The 25,877-nt window shown below is 41.6% G+C and overlaps 1 protein-coding gene and 1 pseudogene across 1 annotated transcript; one reads left to right on the forward strand and one right to left on the reverse strand.

Annotated features, from left to right (window-relative positions):
• Nucleotides 1-3: 3 nt before the first annotated feature.
• Nucleotides 4-18,915, reverse strand: LOC106607409 (integrin alpha-3-like; annotated as a pseudogene).
• Nucleotides 18,916-21,772: 2,857 nt separating this feature from the next.
• On the forward strand, nucleotides 21,773-22,880 carry LOC106607408 (interferon tau-9). The gene is made up of 5 exons (XM_014204335.3): nucleotides 21,773-21,916; nucleotides 22,132-22,203; nucleotides 22,292-22,441; nucleotides 22,569-22,658; nucleotides 22,806-22,880. The coding sequence occupies exons 1-5, from the start codon at nucleotides 21,773-21,775 to the stop codon at nucleotides 22,878-22,880; spliced, it is 531 nt and encodes a 176-aa protein (XP_014059810.3).
• Nucleotides 22,881-25,877: the final 2,997 nt, after the last annotated feature.

The following is a 25,877-nucleotide window of genomic DNA, read 5'->3' on the forward strand; positions in this document are numbered from 1 at the left end:
TGTTCCAGAGGCCCACAGGGGGACCTCCCTCCCCAGCCTCACTACTCCTCAGTCAGCCTCTCCACCTCCGACGGCTGGGTCTTCATCTCAGCTTTCTGGGCCTTGGCCTCGTACATCTCCCTGGTGCTGGCCCTCCTGAAGAAGCCACACTGAGGAGGGGAAGGCGGTCAGAATAACAAGTCAAACAGGATCCATTTTGGATCCAAAAAGGTGGACCTTTTGAACCAGTGGACAGTAGAAGTCTCGCGGTACCTGTGCCATCTAATAGTTTGTGTGGATTTGTTGTTGGAGGCGAAATTGAATCTCCATTCTCCTCTTGCTGCTAACGTCAGTGCAGGTTATTTGTTCAATTGGATCATTGTAATAACTAATGTACTGGATCGTTACCTTCCACATAAGGAGGATGATGAAGGCCAGAAGGAGGACCCCAGCGACAGCAAACACGATGATGATCTACAGGGGGACCTGGTACAGATCCTCCTTCCCCAGCTCTGGGTCTATATCCAGGGTGAACTACACAGGGGATATCAAACAGAGGACATTAACTATGTCTGCATTTAGGCTATATGTAAAAACGCATCCTCAATATCATTATGTATATTTCTCCTCTATCATGTATCAACTATCATCATCAGCATCATCATACAGTAATCATCATGGAAATGACCTTTAAATTAGTATGGATGTAGCCTAACTTTTGTTACAGTATGACTAGCATGGTGTTATTACCTCTGTGCTCTCAGTGTTCATCCTGATGGTGGGTTTGCCTGTGGCAAGTTTCAGTGTGGCTTTGCCATTCACTGTCACCCGCCACGCTTCCCTGTTGTCCTATTAAACACAACACATACAGGACTTTATTAGTACACCCAATCCATTCACGTGGATTCACACTAATGAAGCTGAGAAGAAAGTTCACATTAAGACTAGACCACTGTGCTTTGGTGTCTTTACCTCCAGCATGGTGCTGTTCCACACTCTGGCCCTGACAAGGATTGTCGCAGTGTTGTTCATGTTGTGGAGAGGGCAGATGAATTTCACACAGTGAGCAGCGCCCGTGACACAGTCCTACAGACAACAGCAGTTGAAAGGGAGTTAGCACCAGAACACCATTTGGGCATACACATTTCAGTTGAGTGCATAATGTGACCGACGGGGTTCAAATCCAGGTTTCCTGCTCGCCAGAGGAGAACATTAGCCCACTAAGCCAAATGCCTAGGCATTGGCTCAGGGAGACAATTCAATGATTCAGGTCATAGGCTTATATATAAGATGTTGGGGACTACCCTCACTAGTTTAAAGGACTTCTTGCGAGTTACCTTCAGATTGAGGGAGGCCTGGGGTTCTCTGGGGTGCACCTCCTCTGAGGAGCCCTCCTCTTGCCTCTTCGTCCTCCTGGCTTTGCTTTCTGGTAACTATGAGGAAAAGGAAAACAGAGAAAAAGACAGATCTCATAACTCACAGTGTTATAATATTGTCACTTATCTCCATCAAATTAGCTGGTATCTTAGGTGATAAATTGAAAACAACTTGATCAAATGTGGACCTGAAGTTGAGATTTCCATCTGAAACCATAACATTAGGAACACAAGGATGCTAACATACTAGCTACTGGGATTCTGAATAAACAAAACCCAACTGAAATAGCCCTGATAATACTCTAACAGGTTTACCGTGAGGTTGAGTGGGTTAACGATATCTCCAGGTGGCACACAGTGAGAGTCGGACGTCTCTTCGATCAGGATCTCCGTCAGGTACAGCAGCCATTTGCCATTGGCTACCTCCCAGGGCCAATCAAACTCCACCTCCAGGTTTCCAAGGTTACCCAGTGGCTTCCCAAGAACATTCACCTATGAGGAGAGGAAGATGTTTATTAGGATCTTCAGAGACGCTAGCAAGCAAGGATTGTTTTCTCAGTAAAAAATGTAATCATTTTTACCTTAAATGTGAACTCCACAGGACTTCCCACGTCACTGGCGGTCTTCATGCCCGATTCTCCCATGAGTGTGACCTGTGTACTGGGCACTAGAAGAGAGGCAGTAACACTGAATCAGATCCCTGTGACAAGGTAAACGATTGACCCTTTTCCCAAATAAAGTATGGTGCAACCTAATGCCTATAATCAAAACATTTAAAAATGACCAATAACTTACAGTTCAAAAGACGTCTCCAGTGTATACTCCACCACCATGAGAAGTGGCAGCGTTTGTAGATTGCTCTGTTTACTCAATCTGAGATGACAAAGTTAGAGAAGCAATTAAATGTCACAGATGATTGTAGCTAGGTATTGACCCACTCCAGAAGCAATGCTGTGTTGAGGGATGATGTATGATGTATTGACAGTTCTTTTGTGTTTCTTCCATTTGCGAATAATCGCACCAACTGTTGTCACCTCACCAAGCTGCTTGGCGATGGTCTTGTAGCCCATTCCAGCCTTGTGTAGGTCTACAATCTTGTCCCTGACATCCTTGGAGAGCTATTTGGTCTTGGACATGGTGGAGAGCTTGGAATCTGATTGATTGCTTCTGTGGACAGGTGTCTTTTATACAAGTAACAAGCTGAGATTAGGAGCACTCCCTTTAAGAGTGTGCTCTAATCTCAGCTCGTTACCTGTATAAAAGACACCTGGGAGCCAGAAATCTTTTTGATTAAGAGGGGGTCAAATACTTATTTCCCTCATTAAAATGCAAATCAATTTATAACATTTTTTACATGCATTTTTCTGGATATTTTTGTTGTTATTCTGTCTCTCACTGTTCAAATAAACCTACCATTAAAATTATAGACTGATCATGTCTTTGTCAGTGGGCAAACGTACAAAATCAGCAGGGGATCAAATACTTTTTTCCCCCTCACTGTATGAACACTTAAAAAACGAGAGTCAGGGTTAGTGCTTTGTGTATATTATTGGTTACCCTGACCTGGATGCCATGTATATAGTCTCTAAAAGGAAACATTTTACCACCGTCTCTTGCGCATGTCATTTTACTTTCATTATGCATCCTTTTAGAGAGATCATTTAAACAGCAACCAGTTTAAATTATATGAGCAAAAAATATTCCATTTTATTTGGAATGGCCAGTCAGACAAAATTAAACGGGCCTATTGTCTGACCCCATGTTCAAGAACGGCCTTTTCCCTTCATTCAGATTACAACCGCTCACTTTAGGAATAAACATCACTGAATGACAGAAATATTGGAACAAAGTAGGCTTTGATCCATGCCTGGGCCTGCAGGACGCAAAGTTCTTTATTTGTCAGACGAATCCTTGGATGGAAACTACAGAACAGTACAAAACAAGAGAACACACACGGTTAATGTTCTGAAGGGGGAAAAAAGTATATTGGTCATGTATCCCGAGTGGCACAGCGGTCTAAAGCACTGCTTCTCAGTGCAAGAGGCATCACTACAGTCCCTGGTTCGAATCCAGGCTGTATCACAACCCTGCTGTGATTGGGAGTCCCATAGTGCGGTGTACAATTGGCCCAGGGTCATCTGGGTTTTGCCGGGGTAGGCCGTCATTGTAAATAAGAATTTGTTCTTAACCGACTTGCCTAGTTAAATAAAAATAAAAATATAATATCTCTTACAGAGCCTTTCCATAAATACATTCACGTTTATTCAACTGTCCTATGACTGTGATTAGAGCGATGTTGATGTTGAGCTGTGATGCCAACAGATACCAGACTACATTTGCAGATTGCCCATCATCTTCAACCATCAGTGAGTCAATGGCTTGAATAGTCTCGCTGGAAATTGAATACAATGTAAAAACGATGACCAGCAGGGTCAAATAATATAAACAGTGGTTATAGAGGGTGCAACCGGTCAGCACCCAAGGAATAAATGTCAGTTAGCTTTTCATAGCTGAGCATTCAGAGGTCAAGACGGCAAATGCGTGAGAGAGAGAAAATATTGAAACACACAGTAACATGTGTTAATGAGCTCCCGAGAGCCAATCTGTTTTCCAACGATTAGTTTAATAGCCTGGCTACTGTAGGTGTGAAAATCCCCCCAACAAGCAATAGCCTACCCGCGTGTGGTCAACTATTTCAGCACCGTTTCGCGCTGCACTGAGACAAGCAAGACTACTTAATAAACATATACATTTTAAAACAGATTTTTTTTATTATCCCTGCATTATAATTGTATAAAAGCCCCTTAAGATATTCATTTAGAATCCTCTAAATTGAATGATATCTGGACATTATATGGATCTGCCAGTATTTTCAATTAGAGATTCCAGTAAAGAAATGTGTATGTAGAGGGGTAACTTTCTTCACCAGTTCTCTTACCATTTTGTACAATTGTGTGATTAGCCTACCAGTTGGTGTAACTGTAATGTTAATTCTCTTGAGAGGAATTTTGCTTTTCACGATCACAATATTAAAAACTTTCAAATGCATTCATGAGTTAAATCGCTTTAGCTGACATGTTGCGGTTCATCTGATGAAGGATTGACTCGATCTATAAGACCAGGACGATACTAAAACAGGCAATTAGATACACTACAAGAAAGCGAACACATATATAACTGTAGAAAACGGTTGCAGGTCGTAGGGCCATCTAACAAGTGCAGATCGAAGGGTCATCAAGTGAAACAGACCAATGAAGCATGGGTAAACGGCGGGAGTATCTATGACTCTCTGAGGACTGGGTAGGGTAGGGGGCCCACGCCCTCCACTTATCCCTTCCCTCAGCGCAGGGTTCTGGGCCGAGAGGGTCGGGAGGGTTGCTTTGGCTCTCGCCTGAGCTTGGTTCCCCGCATCTCGATATCGCCTGTGTTGCGCCCGATCGGCTCCATCCTCCCTTTCCCATTAGGCATGGCACACCCACTTTCCCCGTTAAGCACGGCTGCATGGCGCACCCCTTTTCCCCATTATGTACTTAGGCACGGCCGCGTTCGAAGGTGAACGGGGGTTGCTGGTGAACCGGCTCTTCCCGCCTCTGTCTCCAATATCAAGGTGCACATGGGCCTATTTATATAATGAATATGAAATCAGTGGGCAGAAATGATTAAATATTAAAGCATTAGACCTCTCAAAGACGTCAGTCATACAAAAGTTATACTTAAATCCGAACTGGTTGGAGATAAGAGTATATGGCCATAAAGTCTAGATAATTTTTCAAGCTGTTCATACATTCATAGATGACCAGCAGGGTCAAATAATATAATCAGTGGTTATAGAGGGTGCAACCGGTCAGCACCTTAGGAGTAAATGCCAGCTGGATTTTCATAGCCGACCATTCAGAGGTCAAGACAGCAAATGCATGTGAGAGAGAGAGGTTTGAAACACACACAGTAATGCATGGAATATAGCAATACGAATGTCAGTTTAATATGCAGTGCAGATCACCTCCTATTACCCTTCTCTGAGTTTTAAGAATTGTGTTCAATTATTTGTGATATTGTGGCAAGTAAAGTATATTTAAGAAAGAGGCAATAGGATTTGAAACAATAGCCTATTCTCGTGTGGTCAACTATTTCAGCACCGTTTCACGCTGCTCTGAGACAAGCATGGGGACTGGTCTTGATAAATCAATAAGATTTTTTATCTTCACTGAATCTCTGTTTGGGTATTGGTTAGACTACAATTAGGGTGTGGAAATGTTAGGATTATTTTTGCTCTTAGTACTGTAGCCTACTCCCGACCGGTCACGTTGTACAGCGCCATATTTTCCTACCGGAAACCCAGAGGGTTTAGTTTTTCTTGGAATAGAAACACCATTATATTAATCAAATTAATTTAGCTACATTTCTTAAAATCAATCCCATATACTATGTTCTTACTTAAATTCTCTAGTACAGCGCAGTGGTCTAAGGCACTGGCTAGCTGTGCCACTAGAGATTCTGGGTTCGAGTCCAGGCTCTGTCGCAGCCGGCCGCGACCGGGAGGCCCATAGGGCGGCGCACAATTGGCCCAGCGTCGTCCGGGTTAGGGAGGGTTTGGCTGGCAGGGATATCCTTGTCTCATCGCGCAATAGTGACTCCTGTGGCGGGCCAAGCGCAGTGCACGCTGACACGGTCGCCAGGTGTACGGTGTTTCCGCTGATACATTGGTGCGGCTGGCTTCCGGGTTGGATGGGAATTGTGTCAAGAAGCAGTGCGGCTTGGTTGGGTTGTGTTTCGAAGGACGCATGGCTCTCGACCTTCGCCTCTCCCGAGTCCGTACGGGAGTTGCAGCGATGAGACAAGACTGTAACTACTATCAATTGGATACCACGAAATTGGGGAGAAAAAAGGGGTGACTTTAAAAAAAATAATAATTCTCTAGTACAGCCAATATTTTTAAAAGGTCAAATGTTTCTCAAAGATGCCCTTTGGTGGTCAAACTAGCACTAACTAGCATTAATGTCAACAATGGCTGACACTTAAATAACGTGCCATAGAATTCTGCGGCAGCCCGCAAGGTGTGCTGCAGTACGACGCAACTTTTACAGGAAGAACCACTGTAGGGAATGACAGTAGGAAGTGTACATAGAAGAGAAGGACATTTACATGGAAAGCTGCAGAGTAGACCGGATCTCTCTGGTGTCCAGACTGATCTCAGACGTCTGAAAGATGATCAGTACCTGAGCCTGGAAAAGAGAAGGTGGTAGAAGTCCAAACCCTATATATGGCCCCATGCTCCCATCCCACTTGTATTGTATCCACTCTGGTCCAGTAGAAGTAGTGGAGAGTACCAGTTTAACTAGAACCTACCCTCTAGTTGCTGGTGAAAGGGTTCCACAGCTCACACAGTAGAACCATATCCTCTGCTGAACACTCGATGACTTGGCTGTTGCTCTGTGGAACATAAGCAACCATTTAATGAGGAGAGAGATTTTTGGGACAACAAGCAAGTAATCGTATCTATAAATCACCAATCAGAAAACCAAAAAGATGTTTGTTTACTTACCAATAGCTTAGCATTAGAGTGATAGAACTCCTGTTAGCCTTCCAGCTAATTAGCTCCGTCACACACCATAATAGAGGTACAGGTCTAGGATCAGCTTCCCCACCCTCAATCCTAACCTTACCCAATAGTAGAGAATATGCTAAACTGACCCAAGATCAGCGCCTAGGGGCAATTTCACCCTATTACACCATAGTGACACCAGAGTAGCACAGCATAGCAGGCTCACCTTTGAGTGAACGCCAAAGTAGATCAGTGACGTTGAGCATGGCGATGTGAGCGTCCTCTGCCGGTTGCCCTGGTGACTGGAAATGTTTCACGTCCACGACCAACAGAACCTTCTTGACACTGGCGCTGTACTGGAGGACCTGGTGACCGTCATGGCTGTACAGGGACATTCACAACAAACACAGAGTTAATTAATTAGATTTTCTCTTTGATTTGATGTCTTGGTCACTCTAAAAATGACTTACATTATTCAAAGTCAACCTCTATGGTTTACGTTCCTCTCAAGCCACCAATCATTTGGCCGATGACACTTTGAACTATCCATCCTATACCTCTAGTCATGACCTTCGATCCCTGACCTCTGATGACTGTACCTGGGAAAAGGTGTCTGCTCTTCATTGGCTTTGGCAAACTCTGCCTTCATCTGCAGGTTACTCTGGCACGTATTGTCCAGGCCACAGGCTTTCTGGAAGTGAATCTGTGGGAGGGAGGGAGGGAGGGAGGGAGGGAGGGAGGGAGGGAGGGAGGGAGATAGAGAAAGAGAAGTTAAAAGCAAGTGTACTTATTCTCCATAGAGCTAATATTCTTTTCATCAGCACACTATCAACAAACCCCAGTGTGCAAAGCGTGGGCAGTAACTGAAGAGGCACACACACAAATAGTACTGGAGAGGTGAACTGTCAAAACAGTATTATGAGTAGTCTCACCTTGGTATGAAACATTAACTCAGTAAACATTAGGTCTAACTTCCTTTTTGACATGGCTGGCCTTTCCCTCACTGAGCACAGGGAAGCCATCCAGGTTCTGCAGGGACTGCCAGGCTTTGGGATGCCCCTCATGGAGGGACATGTTTAGGGAGAAGACTACAGGCTCCACCTTGTATCGGATGGGATTCTACAGGACAGACAGCAAGACATGGTTAGAGTAACATGGTTAGGGTAACTCCCTTTGCTATTTTCAAACATTTATCCAACAAATCTCAACAAGCAGATCACTAGTAACCATACAGGGCTTTGACCCTGGAGGAGTAGATTAATTCAAAACCAAACTCAGTGGTCACAATAGGTTATGTCGGTGACAGTTCCTTACCACTAGTCTGAGCCTCAGCGTTTTGCATTTGGAAGATGGCATTGACAAGAAACCAGTGTAGCGGTCCTGGCCATTGTCTTGGAAACGGACCCAGTGGTTGTGCCGTGTTAGGTCGGCTTCCACAGTGTACTTCACAGCTGAGAGGACACAGGACAAAATGCTAGAATACATACTACAGGGAATTTCAGAACAATTGTTTAATCTAATTCAATTCATTTATAATTGGACATTTATTCATTCATTTAGCAGCTTTTATGCCCATTATTTGAATAAAAATGTGGCTTCAATAAATAAAAACAATAAGAGCAAGTAGGCTTTGTGTACATTTGAAGTCACACGAAACCAACAATTGTGGTTGTGTACATACTGTGTGCCAGACATAAGATTTATTTAGATAATAATATTAGGTACCGTAATTTCCGGACTATAAGCCGCTACTTTTTTCCCACGCTTTGAACCTCGCGGCTTAAACAATGACGCGGCTAAATATATGGATTTTTCCCGCTTTCAAATAAAAAAATACAACAAAAAAAAACATTCTGTGACGTGCTCAGTTTTTTGGCAGCATGAAGCTTTCATTAGACCAATGAAATTGCCGAACAGGTTAAGGTCAAACAACTTTTTTGTTTACTGTTTAGATTAAATTGAGCGCGCTCAAACTTCCCATCATTCTGATTACGGTAGTCATTTTGTCACCCTCATGGCAAAGACACGGAGAAATGCATATGATGCAGCTTTCAAGTTGAAGGCGATTGATCTGGCTGTTGGAAAAGGAAATAGAGCTGCTGCACGGGAGCTTGGTCTGGAGCAATGACTTTCTTGGTAGGCTACTGTTTACTGCTAATTTTTTATTTTTTGTTACAAGCGGTGTTTTGTTAAAGCCTATTTACTTTTGTTACAAGCCGTGTTTCGTTAAAGCCTATTTATTTTTGTTACAAGCCGTGTTTCGTTAAAGCTTATTTATTTTTGTTACAAGCCGTGTTTCGTTAAAGCCTATTTATTTTTGTTACAAGCCGTGTTTCGTTAAAGCCTGTGTAAAGTTCATTTGTTTCAATGTACCGGTAGGCACCTGCGGCTTATAGACATGTGCGGCTTATTTATGTTCAAAATAATATTTTTTGTTAAATTCAGTGGGTGCGGCTTATATTCAGGTGCGCTCAATAGTCCGGAAATTACGGTATCTGTCAGTTGATTCATGATTTTGGCTACAAAGGAGAGGGGACAAAGCCTGTGATGTCATAAAAAAAAAATTTTCTAGAGATGTTATGCGTGTGTTTCTTGACAAGCGCATAGGTTCAAGGGTAACAATGGTGGAGTTCGTTTTACATGGCCCGGTGCCCCGGGTGGGTGGAGAATGGTCTAAAATGAGCCAACGCCGCCCACCTGGGGTTCGGGAAAATGCAAAGGAACTCCAACAATGTCTTGCTAATTTACACCCTCCCCCCTTTTGATGAACAACCTGTGCTAATTGGCTGGACCGTCTTGCCAATCAATCACTTTCACCAATTGTTAATAGCTAGGCACAAATGGAACCAACAGTCACCATGTCCATTTAGGACTCATGTTAACGTGATGCATCCTTGGCTTACAATTCTACCTTGGGGATAAATAAACTATATTGAATTGAAATCAATTGAACCAAATTGAATTAAAATGGACTGAATTGAATTCCATTAGCTTAGGAAATGACATTCATACATGTTGGCAATCTTGTCATAAGATCACTTGAATGACTGTTCTACGCTAAAATAGCAGTGTTAGTGTTAGAGCAGTGGCCATCTAATAACAATATTGTAACAGAACCACACTCACTGACATTCTTCCTGAAGTCCTTGTCCCCAGTGCTCAGTGTGTAGGAGAAACAGACCTCCACCTCAACACTGCCAACATAGAAAAACATACTCAAATGGTCAGGGATTTTCTATTCAGGGTCATAACATGGTTTTAATCCCTATTGCTGAAACATTGAGTATCCTCAAGCATTGAAAAGAGATCATCATGTCCAAAATACATTTGTACAAAACAAAATCTTACCAGTTATCGCAGTCTTTTGGGTCCACGATCTCTGGCATCACTTCAAGAGTTGTGATGACACAATATACGTACACGTAAATGCAACAACAGATCCTTCTGATTAGCTACCTCAGTAAGGCTACGCGGTCGTCCAGTGAGCCGACCACCATGTCGGGGTAGCGGTTCTCATCCACATCCAGCCCCCCCCGTTGATGGGAGTAGCCAAACGTCTTGAACCCACCTCCAGCTATATCCCCCCCCTCAATCACCAGAGAAGAGGGAGCTCAATGCAACAACCAGATGTTGTAACAGAAATCGCTCATCTGTTCAGCTCTGCAGCTCTCCTCATCATAGGATGAAGTTACCTGTAGATGCTGATCTGAGGTCAGTTTTACATGTAATACCCTTCTGGCTAAGGTTAGGAGCTGCCTGTCCAGATGAACACCCTGCCTGTTGCATGGAACGGAGCGCCCACTGCAAAATCTAGGAAACGAGGGAGGGGGAGAGAGAACGAGAGAGAGAGATTATAGGCCCTTGTGTCTCCAACAAAGGTCTTCAAAAGCCTTGTTCCATCACTGAGGGTCAGCAATGTTCTATACATTTAATTTAATGTCATCACTCAGCCAATACTCAGTGAGTGTGAAATGTTGTCAAAATCCCATTCAAACAGCTTTGATTCATGTCAGAAAGGCACATGATAGATTTCTAATACCAGTGTCATCGACACTATGGTGATCCGCTGTATAGTGTTCAGGACAGCAATGCTGTAACAGGATATATGTAGCTTATTCTTAAATATTGTACTCTATTTTCTCAGAGATTAAAGGTCTAACGCAGCCGTTTTTATCTCAATATCAAGTACCTTACTGTGATTGTTTTTCATTTTGCTAGGACTGTCTACTGTAGGTGTGGTCTAAGTGGGGAAGGGAAAACTGAAAACTTGCTGTTATTGGCACCGAGGTTTGGAAGTTCTGTACTTTAACTTGGAAATATGGATGACACATGAAGTACATTTGTCCAAGGTAATGTACAGAACGGAGGTGTGTATCCCTCTTACACCACAGAATTTCTCATCTTTTGGTTAGTTCGATATTTATGGCCGCGACCCACTTGTTTGTTCTATATGTTCCGTTCTTGTACCTTGCTAGCTACTGTAGCCAACTAGCTATGGCTAACACAGTCACAACCTCTGCAGCCAGAATAACAGCAAAGTAGCTGCATTTGCGTTTGTTTAAGCTGTTTTCTATTTAAATGGATTTGGATACATCAATAACGTGGCGCTGATGATGTCCGATTTTGCCTGTTCATTACGAGGAGATCGCATTGCTTATCAAACACAAGGCTAGAAGCTAGCTAAATAGTTAGTTAGTAGCAAACCTGCCGATATGACAACCGAATTGAAAAATACCGGTTGCTGAAAACAGCCGGTCAAACTAGAAACGTGGGAGGATTTGACAGCATATCGCTACGGAACCGGAGAAATTCATGTTCACCACGTTAGGTTATCAGATGCTCAAAAAAAAGATGTCTCTGCAAAAGCAAATCAATGCTAGCTAGCTAAGTTCTTCCTCGTTGGGTCTGCATTTACAATGTATCCAATTTAAATTTGTGTGGTTGTTGGTTTATCTTTCTGTAACTTTGTAGCAAGTACGGTCTGCATGTGTAGGCGTATATTGCGTCATGATTGCAAGGTGTCCGATATTTTCCAACTGTCCCGATACCTGGTTTTAATTTCCATTTCTAGAATGCCCTTCTAACCAATCAGAAACGAGTATTCACCAACGCTGTTGTATAATGGTCTATTAAGAAATGTACAGCCTGTTGATGTCACCAGGCAGTTCAAAACTCCATCCCACCAAAACAGGCTGAAATTTCAGGCAGTCTTTTCAAACAGCTCCTACACTAAAAGTTCATTATCATAATTTTCACTGTATTACTCCAACCTCAGAGTGGAAGTATATATAAATCACGTTATTGACTGCACCGGGCCTTTAACTACTTTCTATCCTTGGTTCTTTATATAAGTGTGAGAAATGTGTTGTTTAATTACATTTTTACCTTGAAAGCCATCTTGGTTGACATCTCCAATGGCAGCCACAGCCATTCCAAACGCAGAGTCTCTAGGGACTCGGAGTATGATGCTGGAAATGAAATGAAATGTATGAATTCAGTACTGTATGTCGCTCTGGATAAGAGCGTCTGCTAAATGACTAAAATGTAAAAATGTGGAGTTCTGCCGGACGGAGCCGTTCTCGTTCATATAGACGTACACCGCTCCACCAAGCTCCTTCTTCCGATCAATATAGAACGGGGCTCCGACGATCAGATGATTCCAACTACGAAAATGTGCAAACAAACAGTGTGGTTTCATTGACAGGGTTCGGTCAATAATTTTTCAATTAAGTCAATTCAGGAAGAATTGATATGGCAGTTAAATGAATTCCAAAATAAGCTATTTCAATTATTTAAAACAAGTGACTTATGGCCCATTGGGATTAAGAGGAGTAAGTAAGTATGACAAAGTTACAATCCATACTGTACCCATCATTGTTGAGGTCTGCCACGGCTAGGGCGTTCCCAAAGTATGACCCCATCTGCTCGCCTCTCAGGGTGAGGTAGGGTTTCAGCTGGTCCCCATCCCCTGACGTCGACTTCTTCTTCACAGTCAGAATGACCGAGCCTTTGGCGTCATCCTTGTTAGCCTTAGGAGCCCCTGTCACCACTGTGTTCTGGTCCTGGCTGAGGAGGCCTCGACCCTCTGCCACCGAACCGAGTAGCCTGGGACAGAACAACAACAAACAACATGCTATTCTTAACTTAAAAAAGTCTAATTTACGTGATCTGATCTTAATCTTAAGAAATTGTTCGTAAAGTATAGAATCTTGCACATGCGTAGAAGGTACAGTTGTTTAGCTATTGGGAAGAGGCATCTAGAAAATCTGGCCATGTTGCCACTCTGTTCTAACGACTACATACTGACATACTAACAACATAGGTTAACTGACAACAGAAAACGCACATAGCATATTCATTATTTACCGGAGTATTGAAAACTGGAGTATTGAAAACACGGGTGCCAATAAGTTTGTACCCCTATGTGAGAGAAAAAAGATTACTTGTTAATTGAGGGCAGCCTAGCCAACATCCAATGAAACAGCAGGGCGCGAAATACAAAACATCAACAATCGAATAACTTCAATTTCTCAAACATACGACTATTTTACACCATTTTAAAGATACACTTCTCCTTAATGTAACAAACATTGTCCGATTTCAAAAAGGCTTTACAGCGAAAGCAAAACATTAGATTATGTTAGGAGAGTACATAGACAAAAATAACCACACAGCCATTTTCCAAGCAAGGACATGTGTCACAAAAACCCAAAACACAGCTAAATGAAGCACTAACCTTTGACGATCTTCATCAGATGACACTCCCAGGACATCATGTTACACAATACATGTATGTTTTGTTCGATAAAGTTCATATTTATATCCAAAAACAGCATTTTACATTGGCACTTGATGTTCAGAAAATGTATTCCCACCAAAAACTTCTGGTGAATGAGCACATCAATTTACAAAAATACTCATCATAAATGTTGACAAAATACATAACAATTATTTTAAGAATTACAGATACAGTACTCCTTGATGCAACCGCTGTGTCAGATTTTAAAATAGCTTTTTGGCGAAAGCACATTTTTCAATATTCTGAGTACATAGCTCGCCATCAAAGCAAGCTATACAGACACCCACCAAGTTCTGGGGTCACCTAAACATAGAATTAGTATTATAAATATTCTCTTACCTTTGCTGATCTTCATCAGAATGCACTCCCAGGACTGCTACTTCCACAAGAAATGTTGTTTTTGTTCGAAATAATCCATATTTATGTCCAAATACCTCCGTTTTGTTCGTGCGTTCATGTCACTATCCAAAGGAATAATGCGTGAGCATAATTCGAGACACAAAAAGTCAAAATGTTCCATTACCGTTCGAAGAAGCATGTCAAACGTTGTTTACAATCAATCTTTATGGTATTTTTAACGGAAAAATGCGATAATATTCCAACCGGACAATAGCGTATTCATTCCAGAAGAAAGAAAAAATTTCTCAGATCTTCCACTTCCTGGGTGGATTTTTCTCAGGTTTTTGCCTGCCATATGAGTTCTGTTATACTCACAGACATCATTCAAACAGTTTTAGAAACTTCAGAGTGTTTTCTATCCAAATCGACTAATAATATGCATATTCTAGTTTCTGGGCCAGAGTAGTAACCAGTTTAATTTGGGTAAGTTTTTCATCCGGACGTGAAAATACTGCCCCCTACACCTTTTAAGATGAAAGGCCTGAAAACTGTTGCTTCTGAAAGGACATCCAACCTACAGAAAAATGGCACATTAGCCTCTACATTTCCCTAATGCGCTTAATGACGCAGTGACTTAAAATAGGCCAACTATCCTTCAGATCAATAACTTCTCAATAATCAAATGTATGTACAAATGCACACTCACACACATACAGTGCATTTGGAATGTATTCAGACTCCTTGACTTTGTCGACATTGTGTTACGTTACGTTTTTTCCCCTCATCAATCTACACACAATACACCATAATGAGATTTTTTTTATTTTACAAAACTGAAATATCACATTTACATGAGTATTCAGACCATTTACTCAGAACTTTGTTGAAGCACCTTTGGCAGCGATTACAGCCTTGAGTCGTTTTGGGTATGACGCTACAAGCTTGGCACACCTATTCTTCTCTGCAGATCCTCTCAAGCACTGTCAGGTTGGATGGGGAGTGTCACTGCACAGGTATTTTCAGGTCTCTCCAGAGACGTTCAATCGAGTTCAAGTCCGGGCTCTGCCTGGGCCACTCAAGGACATTCAGAGATTTGTCCCGAAGCCATTCCTGTCTTGTCTTGGCTGTGTGCTTAGGGTCTGAGGTCAAATCAAATAAAATTAAGTTGTATTGGTTACACATACATGGTCTGCAGATGTTATTGCGAGTGTAGCGAAATGCTTGTGCTTCTTGTTCCGACAGCACAGCAATATCTAACAAGTAATATCTAACAATTCTACAACAGATACCTAATACACACAAATCTAAGTAAAGGAATGGAATAAGAATATATAAATACAACACATGGATGGGAAATGACAGAGCGGCATAGGCTAAGATGCAATAGATAGTTTAGAATACAGTATATGAGATGAGTAATGCAAGATATGTAAACATCATAAAAGTGGCATTATTAAAGTCACTAGTGTTCCATTTATCTAGACTTAGCCTATTGATAATTAGCAGGCAGCGTGTGTTAAGTTAAATCTAGACTTGGTTTCCTCTATCGTAATCACCCCTCATTCACCCCAGCTGCCAAACTAACCCTGATTCAGATGACCATCCTACCCATGCTAGATTACGGAGATATAATTATATAGATCGGCAGATAAGGGTGCTCTCGAGCGGCTACATGTTCTTTACCATTCGGCCATCAGATTTGCTGCAGCTAGCGACTGGAACGAGCTGCAACAAACACTCAAACTAGACAGTTACATTTTTTTGATGACAAAATTTGCCCACGAAGGACCTCCGCGCCACCTTCCTGTTCAAGTGAGCACAGCACAACAAGGTGAGTCCAAAAATGTATGGTATGCTGCTGCATAAATTATGCAATATGCCAGGGAGATATGTATTTATTTTATTGTCTTTATTTAACTAGGCAAGTCAGTTAAGAACTAATTCTTAATTTCAATGATGGCCTAGGAGCAGTGGGTTAACTGCCTGTTCAGGGGCAGAACAACAGATTTGTACCTTGTCAGCTTGGTGATTTGAGCTTGCAACCTTTCGGTTACTAGCCCAACACTCTAACCACTAGGCTACCCTACTGTAGCTAAGAAAGTAAAACTAAGTGTGTGTTGTGTAGGAAGCTGTTAGAAGCCTATGTTCCTCACCCTAATAATTTGGTCTATTTACCCTTCTTAATTTCTCCTATTGTTATGACTTCTTGGTGCACTTGTAGCCTATAACCTTTTTTAGAGAAACGTAATCATTGAATATTGTAAGAGCTTTCATTGTCTGCTTACATGACCCCTTTATTTATCCTACGGTTATGACTTGGTGTACAGGGAGAACACTGTAAGAACGGCCCATGTTATGAATTCTGTCGCTGTACGTTTCAAAAGTGCTAAACAAATAGTTATATTGACTAAGTCTGTCCTAGCTTGCTCAATAATGTCTTAATTGAAATGACGGATTGCCTCTTATCCGCTTGTCGTCCCCTTATGCCATGGTTTGTACATCTCAATTGTCATTAGAAACCACATTTGTTTAAGCAAGTCAGCCATATCAGCTATGTTTTTAAAAAAGGCAGTAAATGAGGCTGAATTAACATTTCCGCTGCCAGACAATGCTCCGCTGATAGTGTATCAGTGGTGAGATGTTGGGACTGCTGTTGGGACAGTTTTATGTAGGCCCTAACAGTTTGTGGGCACCGTTTGTCACCGTTATAGTGCAATTAATGTATTGTTTAGTGTTGTGTAGTGGCTTTGTTGGCATGCATCCAACTTTTTTGTTTTGCCCCATTAAGATTTACATGCTGAATCATCATTCCCTTATGCCATATTTGTATATCTCAATTGTCAGTTGAACCCATATTTGTTTAAGCAAGTCAGCCTTATCAGCTACAGTATGTTCTTTTAAAAGGCAGTAAATTAAGCTGAATTCACTGTTTCGGTGCCGAACAACGCTCCTCTGATAGCCAGGTGTAGCGGTGGTAAGGATTCACTCCATTGTGCTGAACAGCTTTATGTAGGCCCTAACAGTTTGTGGGCACCGTTTGTCACCGTTATAGAATAATTAATGTATTGGAGGACAGACAGCTCTGGAGGACCCACGTTTCATCCCGTCGACCCAAGACGACCAAATCCATATGGTGAGGTACTGTGTCATGACGTGGCCCTTTCTGGGTATAAATCGTGGCTTCCCCCTCTCTCACAATCTCCTACACCCAGGTTCTGTTATCTCAGGTCGTAAATTCCTGGCGGAAACTCTCTCACCCTGGTCATGCAGTATGGAGAGAGAGAGAGAGTTTCACAGTAGAACAAAGGAACTCCCGCCAAATTCTACTACATTCCAGAATTTGAGAACTGAACAATATCCATATTTTGGAGAATGTGTAAACGGTCGGTGGAGTGCCAGCTACGACCCGGTACGTTTCGTTTCATGTTTGTGACCTCATGAAAAACAATACAGCCACATTACCCTAACTCTGTTTATACAGGTGCCTCAGTTTTGAGGTTTGCATGTAATTCTTGTATAAAATGAATGAGTAAAGATGAAACTATTTGTGAAATGATGTAATATGATGGTAAACCTTTAATGTGAGAGAATTGTATTCACTTTAAAGTTTAACCAAGTCATTGGCCCACCCCCCGTGAGCACAGACATGATCAGGCATCATAGAACCTCCTTTTCTACTGTTGCGAATAAAAGCCCCTCCTATGAAAATCCTCTTCAGCCTGAGCAAACCCACAGGACCAGCTGCCTCTAATTGGAGATCATCCCAAACAAACCAACATAGAAATACAAAAACTAGAACCTAAGAACGTAGAAATAGAACACATAGAATAACCCCCCTGTCACGCCCTGACCTACTCTACCATAGAAAATAACAGCTTACCATGGTCAGGAAGTGACAGTCCCCCCCCAAAGGTGCAGACACCGAATGCAACTAAAAAACAAAACAAAAAAACAAAAGAGAGTGTAGGGAGGGTAACCAGTGTCTATGGCGACTCTGGTGCAGTACCCAGAACCTTATCATCCAGCAAATCCTTTAGTAGAGGAGGAGGCCCCGCTGATCCCCCTGCTTCTGTGCCACCGGACCGTGGATCATCGCCGGAGGCTCTGTACTGCAGACTGCCGCTGGAGGTTCCGGGCTGCGGGCCGCCGCTGGAGGTTCCGGGCTGCGGGCCGCCTCAGGAGGTTCCGGGCTGCGGGCCGCCTCAGGAGGTTCCGGGCTGCGGGCCGCCTCAGGAGGTTCCGGACTGGGGGCCGTCTCAGGAGGTTCCGGACTGGGGACCGTCTCAGGAAGCTCTGGACTGGGAATGCGCATTGGAGGCCTGATGCGTGGAGCCGGGACAGGTGGTACCAGACTGGTGACACGCATTTCAGGGCGAATGCGAGGAGCAGGCACAGGACGTACCGGGCTGTTGAGACGTACTGGAGACCTGGTGTGTATAGCCGGTATCAATTGTTCCGGAACTTCCACACACTTCTCAGGACAAGTACGGGGAGCTGACTCAGGTGGCACCAAACTGACAACATGTTCCTTTGGGAAAAACTTGTGCATCTTCCACCAACTCAACAACTCTCCCATTTCTCTCTTCTCCAAATTCTCCCTCTTCTCCCGGATTGGCTCTGGTTCACTCCTCGGCTCCGCCGACTGCTCCATGTGCCCCCCCCCCCCCAAAGATTTTCTTGGGGTTTCTGTAGCCTTCCTTCCCGACTTTGTAGCTGTCCCTCCTTCGCTGCTTCCGCCTGCTTCCCTGGCAGGATCTTTTCTCCTGCCACTATTTTATCCCAAGGCCCGGATATACTCCTCCTGATCTCCTCATAAGACCAGGATGCCATTACCTCCTGGGTACACTGCTTGGTCCTGTGTTGGTGGGTGATTCTGTCATGGCTGTCAAAAGGAGAGGACCAAGGTGCAGCGTGTGTGTAGTTCCACATTTTATTTACTCTGTGAAACTATGCAATACATCAAATAACTGAATAGACAAAACAACAAACCTGACGCAGAGGAGAAACAAACACTACTCAAAAAATAATCACCCACAAATTCCATTCTAACCACGAAAGATTTTGATCTTCAGGGAAACAGAAAGAGAGAGAGAGAGAGAGACTCCGATGAACTGACTCTCCAGCAGACGGACTGATGATTCCAACAGAAATCACAACGACACATGGGCGTAAATATATATTGATTGCAATTATTCACGAATGAGTGAGCGTTCATGTACAAAGGATTAGCAATTCAATTAATATAATTATCAACTGTGTGTAGTGATCCCTTTTGTCTTTCCCGCTCTCGCTCAGTCCACACCCCCTTCCCTTTGTCCACCAAGCCGTCATATCGGCTTAGCCAACTAGGGAATCTTCCCTATCCTTGTTAGTAACATATTGACTGTTCGTTTGTTTTTTTCTGTGATTATTTAGTGACTTAGTAAATAATCACAGAAATAAACAAACAGTTGATGATTAAGCCAATTGGTGTATGGATGATTTATAGTAAAGGCTTGGTTCGTGCAGATAACCAACAATTTACGACATTTGGAATGAGACTGACGTGAGGTAAAGAATAATTCATTAATAGAAGACTAATTGATCAGATACTAAAATACCCGAAGAGATATGTTCGGAAAATTTTAACTTTGTAATCTGAAGAATTTCCGTGGTGCCCCAACTTCCTAGTTAATTACATTTACATGATTAGTTTAATCACGTAATAATAATCACAGAGAATTGATTTGATAAAATAACAGTCTTCACTTTTAATGATACCAAGGACACGACAACTGTATATATATTTTTTTTAATTGTTGAAGAGGAAAGGATGAGCTTTATTAATCACATTCATGAAAATAAGTTGTTTGAATGATTTGTATGCCATAGATGTAGGACATTGCGACATGAGTCAGTTTCCTTTTAAAAGGCAATATGGAGGATGCACTTCATTTTGTAAAAACATCCTGCCAATGTCAGGGCAAAAGAGTAAATCCTTCATTTACAATGAGTCCACAGAAAAGTGGATGGGGGAAGGGGTTTCAGAATGGCCTGCACAATGACATTGTAATGGGTTACAGTACGTGTACTGCCCTGAAAGCAAACAGAACTAAAACCAGGTGTGTATCTGCCATATTTGACCAAAATAAGACAGTATTGTACTTTCAACCAGGTGAATGTGGAGAGTTGACGTAGCCAACAGATGAGTTCATTATTACATATTGCTTATACAGGCAATAAGCATGTAATAATGTGGTAGAGTGAGCTAGCGTACTATGTAAGGTTTTCACTCCACTTTTTATACATTCTGTAAACTCTGTATGTGACAATTACAATTTAATCTCCCAATGTATTCAAATTATATTTTATAGCATAGAGTTGAGAATGGCATTCAAGCGATTAATACAGCAATTGAAGAAGTCTAAGCATCCATATCTTGTCTTTTCTAGCACTAACTACTATAGTATATGTCCTCATTCATCCTCTCTAAAACACAAGTGCACCCCCTGCTGGCCTGTTGACATCACTTCAAGCAGATCAGAAAATGTCTTTGTTTATGGGGTTGTCTCAATCAGATTACACACTTACTGAAATATGACAGGCAGAGTTCTTAGAAAATAGCGAGTATTGTAGCAGTTTTAGACAGTTTTATTTTTGTGGACTATAGCCAATAAAAGATCCATTTGGTATGAATCGTATTTATATTAAGGTTTAGTTAGTTTATTGTCATGGTGTAGAACATTGGCAGCTAAGCGCTGAATTGCATTGTACAGTTCATTGAAAGAAATAAACGAATAATTACATAAACAAATCAATCATGTGAAATCATGTGATATATTCATAAAAATATATAAAAGTAATGTTCAAAACCATATGAGAACATGGCTACAAAAGACAATTCACAACAACTGAGCGAACCATCTCAAAACGTGACGTGTAACGTTCTACGATAGATGACGAAATGCAATGGTATGTAAAAACTGTGGTTTTCGAAAGCGAAAGCGATTTGTGGTTTGTATTCACCGATGGCATCACCCCCCGCGACAGAGGCTGTCCCACGTTCATGGCTAGAAGGGTTCCTAATTGTCAAAGAAATTATTCATTTATTTGCATTTTTGCTAAGCCTAAACCCTTTCCCTAAACTTAACCTAATTCTCCCAACATGCTTCGTTAATCATTACATTTTATCTAGCTGTAAATAAGAAATTAGGTCCAAAAGAAATCGTTTTAATTACAACTATTATCATCATGTTTTTCTGTAACAGAGTAGCTAGACGATTAGTTACACTTTCCATCCCTTGGGAGAGAGGATATAAAAAGTATGCCTTTAAATGCTTATACTGTAGGCTATCATGCCTACTTAATAAAGATAAAATGTAACAACAAAACATACATAGGCTACTGTATTAAAAATAAATTGCAGTGAAAAGCAATGTGTGCCTGCCATTATATTATTCTCTGTTTTGATGATGTATTGGTTCAAATAAGTATTTCCATAGCCTATGATTTGAGCAGCATTCTTGCGCACACCTGCACACTGAAGACCAGAACGCAACATTTCGTCAACAGCTCTGCAAGGTGAATAAATGGAATGTACAATTCTCTTTCATTTTCCTCGCTTGAAATTTCCTTCCTTTTTTCCCCGTAGGGAATTACATATTACCTCATCCATTGTATTTCAATGAGGGAGACTATAAAGCAAGGTAGCCCAACATTTAGAAGTAGTGTTCAGGGATTTATCATCTGACTGGACACATGGCTACTCTTAACGTGTCCTTTGTGGTACATCTTCTGTGTATAATTGTTCTTAACCCGGTTGTGTATGCCAAATGCAGTGACCGAAACGAGCAAATATATTATCTTTCTCGAACTCGCCAGACCCTCAATCATCTTGCCATGGTAGGTAAATGTCTTTAACCTATTACAAATTAAGCATATAGGCAGAGACGTGTATGGCGGAGACGTATATGGAAATATGCCTCTGAATATAGGCTGTAGCATATATATTGGGTTATCACAAGTTATTTATTCTAGTTGCAAAGTAGATTATTGGAGCTTCATTCATATATTCAGTTGTTTTTATTGAGATATGGTTTATTTTGTGTGCGGTGTAGGAGAGGATGCCAAGCGGCTGTATCCAAGAGGCAGAAAGGATAATGGTCCAACGTCCAACGCTTTCAATAGAGGTGATGCTCAGGAGATCATGAGTGTCTACAATTTTAGTGTATGTCTAGTTCAATTGCATGGTTACAAGTGGTGTTTTTCTGATTACAGGAGGGGGAAAAGCTTTGGACACGGAAACTTGCGTTTCAACTAGCCAGCGAGCTCTTCAAACAAAACCCAACACCTGTGAAATGGGATACCATCAAACTCAGGGTGCTCCAAGACCTTCTTGCTCGACAAAACATGACCTATTCAAAATGTGTACGTTCCGAATGTTTAATTCGTTTACTCTAGCTTTTTACACAAATATTATTATTGTTATTATTATTATTATTCATGTAATCGCATGGATATTTATATTAATGTTGTTTGTTCGTTATTATTTCAGGTCAGAGACATGAGTGTGCGTCTAAACCTTCCAATTGAAAATATGGTTAAGAACTACTTCAAACAGCTGGGCGACTTTCTTTTACATGAGGTAAAACATCTCATGGGTTGCATTTTTTTGTCAATTGTGTTTCAAATCTAAACTATTGAGAGGAGTGGAGTAGGCCTACCCTATACCTATGATGTATGATGTATTATTTTCACCTAAAAGATATTTGTTTCACGTTTTTTCTTTCAGCGTTTCAGCTCCTGCTCGTGGGAGGTCGTGAGAGATGAAATGGGGAGGATCCTGAGAGATTTTTACAAGAAATAAAAAATGTCAAGAAAAGACGTGTGAGAGTAGCATTACTTGTAGTTCAATTCTGCGTAAAACAATTATTTTGTTTAATTTATTAATTATGCCACTGTAAGCGTTATATATTTATGTTATTTATCCGTGTTGCAAATAATTGCCATGTAAGTTATAATATTTAAATAAAAATACAAACACGCTTTATGTTGGAGTAAGTTGTGCTAGCAATTTTGTAAAATTGTGTGGTGTGATGCAACCAACGAGTTTTTCCTTGAAATGTTATCCTATATAATTAAAAAATGTTTTTCCTCCTGGCAATTGCATACTGTATCAACATCGTCTTCGATGAAAAACAAACTCCTTTACAATACTCTGAATTCCTGAACTCCAGCCATATTTCCCTGCACTTTAAGACATTATCTTATCCCTGTAAAACATTGTTGAGTTGTATAGTTATTCATAATATCAAGTACACATATATATATACTGGATATCATGCAACATAATTATAATTCCGAATGTTATTTCAATGGAGAATAGCAATCGCTCTTAAAACCAAGCTGTTACTCTTCAGTCCCTACAGTGGAAAGATAATAGATATCTGGATATCACATATCTGGATAAATAAATCAAATATTTATTTATAAGTCCAATAAAAACACACGAATATGCAAAACTTTGACATATGATCTACGTGATAGACCTGTATTTTACGCACACATGCCTGTAGGCCCAATTTCCAAAGTACCCGAAATATAGGCTTCAATTTAAGCAGTATTGCCAAGGTCTATACTGCCTGTGCATTGTATAGGCTACCAGTGTCTTATTCTGAAAACTGGGAGCATATAGGAGGGGGTCTACCAAAATATTTCAGACCCCCCCCCCCCCCCACCAAACCAGTTTCTAAAACGAAATAAAGTAATGTTGAGTGTGTAATAGATAGAACCCATACAAGGTTGATCTGTATCTTTAAATAGGCAGTTGGGGTCCACAAGCATAAATTACCATCCATATCGGTTAAATTGTTTAGAAATTACAGCACTTGTTATACACCCCCCCCCCCCCCCTTACTACTTTAATACACTTATGTGTATTAAAGTAGTAAAAATGACTACAACTTTGTTGGATGCGTTTGCTGTTCATTTTGGTTGTGTTTCAGATTATTTTGTGCACAATATATATGAATGGTAAATAATGTATTGTGTCATTTTGGAGTCACTTTTATTGTAAATAAGAATTAATTTTAAAGCAGCAGAATGTGACAACTTTGCATAGGTGTGCACTGTAAAAGCGATCACCAGTGTCCTCGGACTCTCCTTTTCGTGTTTCCACCCTATGGACGTGATTCAGCCCACACTGAAGATAGTGCGTCTGGAGGACTGGTCATTGATCCTTGTGGCTCCCCATTGGCCCAAACTACCATTCTATTTACAATAAAAGTGGTTCGCGTAGATCATTTTACGTAGATCATTTGCGTTGGTCATTTGCAGAGATTTGGAATAAGTGAGCTTGGCCCCTGAAAGGTCCAAACTGATGGCAAGGATGTATTGCTACTGTACAGTCCGCAATGGCACGCTCCACGAGAGGATTGTATGGATTTCGTGGCGGGCTTTGAACTTTGGTGCCAAAATAAAGTAATTGTTCCTCTCTGGTGGACATTTTTTCGAGCAGGGCCGTTCATTCTCCACCCTGAAGGTGTATATGGCAGCTATTTCAGCGTGTCATGTGGGAATTGATGGTGCCACTCCAGGAGCTCATTGTGCGCCATCTCAGACCAGTCATCGAAATTGTTAGAAGTTTGTAAAAACTATTCTAATAAATGTAACTGCGGTACAATGGATGAAGATACTCTAAACTATTAGATGTTTTGTTACCCATCAGATGTTGACTGAATTATAGCACACAGACAAATAATTTGACATTTTTCTCTTGCACTTGATTCTTGCACTCATATATACATTTTCTTAGTATATCAGGTATTTTTTAAAAATGTTTTGTGATAAAATAAAGAAAATGGTGTGTGCTTAATTGACAAATATACACTAGGTGTATTTGCATAAATTAATACATTATTATAAAGACATGGAACAGGGCCGCATCCACCAAGAAGTTCCCTTGTCTGATAAAGATTTATATGGTTATCAAAACGGCACGCCAGGGTAAGCCTACACGAAACACAGACCTTATTTAAGCGTTTCTATAATCCCCTATGGGAAAACTGAATGGTGGAAAAACGATTGGAACCATTTTCCTGTTTGACCGCTAGGTTTTCTGGGTATTATGACACCTGCACTCTGGGGCTCTATCTCCCTGGACAAATTAGCTAGCAACATCAAGCTAGCTAAACGTTTATTAACGTTTCATGTGTGTTTCCACCTGTCCCCAAATTAATATATACTGAACGAAAATATAAAAGCACCATGTGAAATGTTGGTCCCATGTTTCATAAACTGAAATAAAAGATCCCAGAAATGTTCCATACGCAGCAAAAAGCAAGGCAACGCAGGAGTGGCTTCGGGACAATTCTCTGAATGTTCTTGAGTGGCCCAGCCAGAGCTCGGACTTCAACACGATCGAACATCTCTAGAGAGACCTGACAGAGCTTGAGAGGTTCGGCAGAGAAGAATGGGAGAAACTCCCCATATAATGGCAGGTACACAGTGTTCTTCACGCAATGTTTTTTTAATACAGTAGCCTATGCTTGCCTACGGAGCTGTGAGGGGAACGGCACCTCCGTACCTTCAGGCTCTGATCAGACCCTACACCCAAACAAGGGCACTGCGTTCATCCACCTCTGGCCTGCTCGCCTCCCTACCTCTGAGGAAGCACAGTTCCCGCTCAGCCCAGTCAAAACTGTTCGCTGCTCTGGCACCCCAATGGTGGAACAAGCTCCCTCACGACGCCAGGACAGCGGAGTCAATCACCACTTTCCGGAGACACCTGAAACCCCACCTCTTTAAGGAATACCTAGGATAGGATAAAGTAATCCTTCTAACCCCCCCCCCCCCCCTCCTTAAA

This window comes from Salmo salar, chromosome 06 (assembly GCF_965601325.2).
Source record: "Salmo salar chromosome 06, fSalSal1, whole genome shotgun sequence".
Classification (NCBI taxonomy): Eukaryota; Metazoa; Chordata; class Actinopteri; order Salmoniformes; family Salmonidae; genus Salmo; species Salmo salar.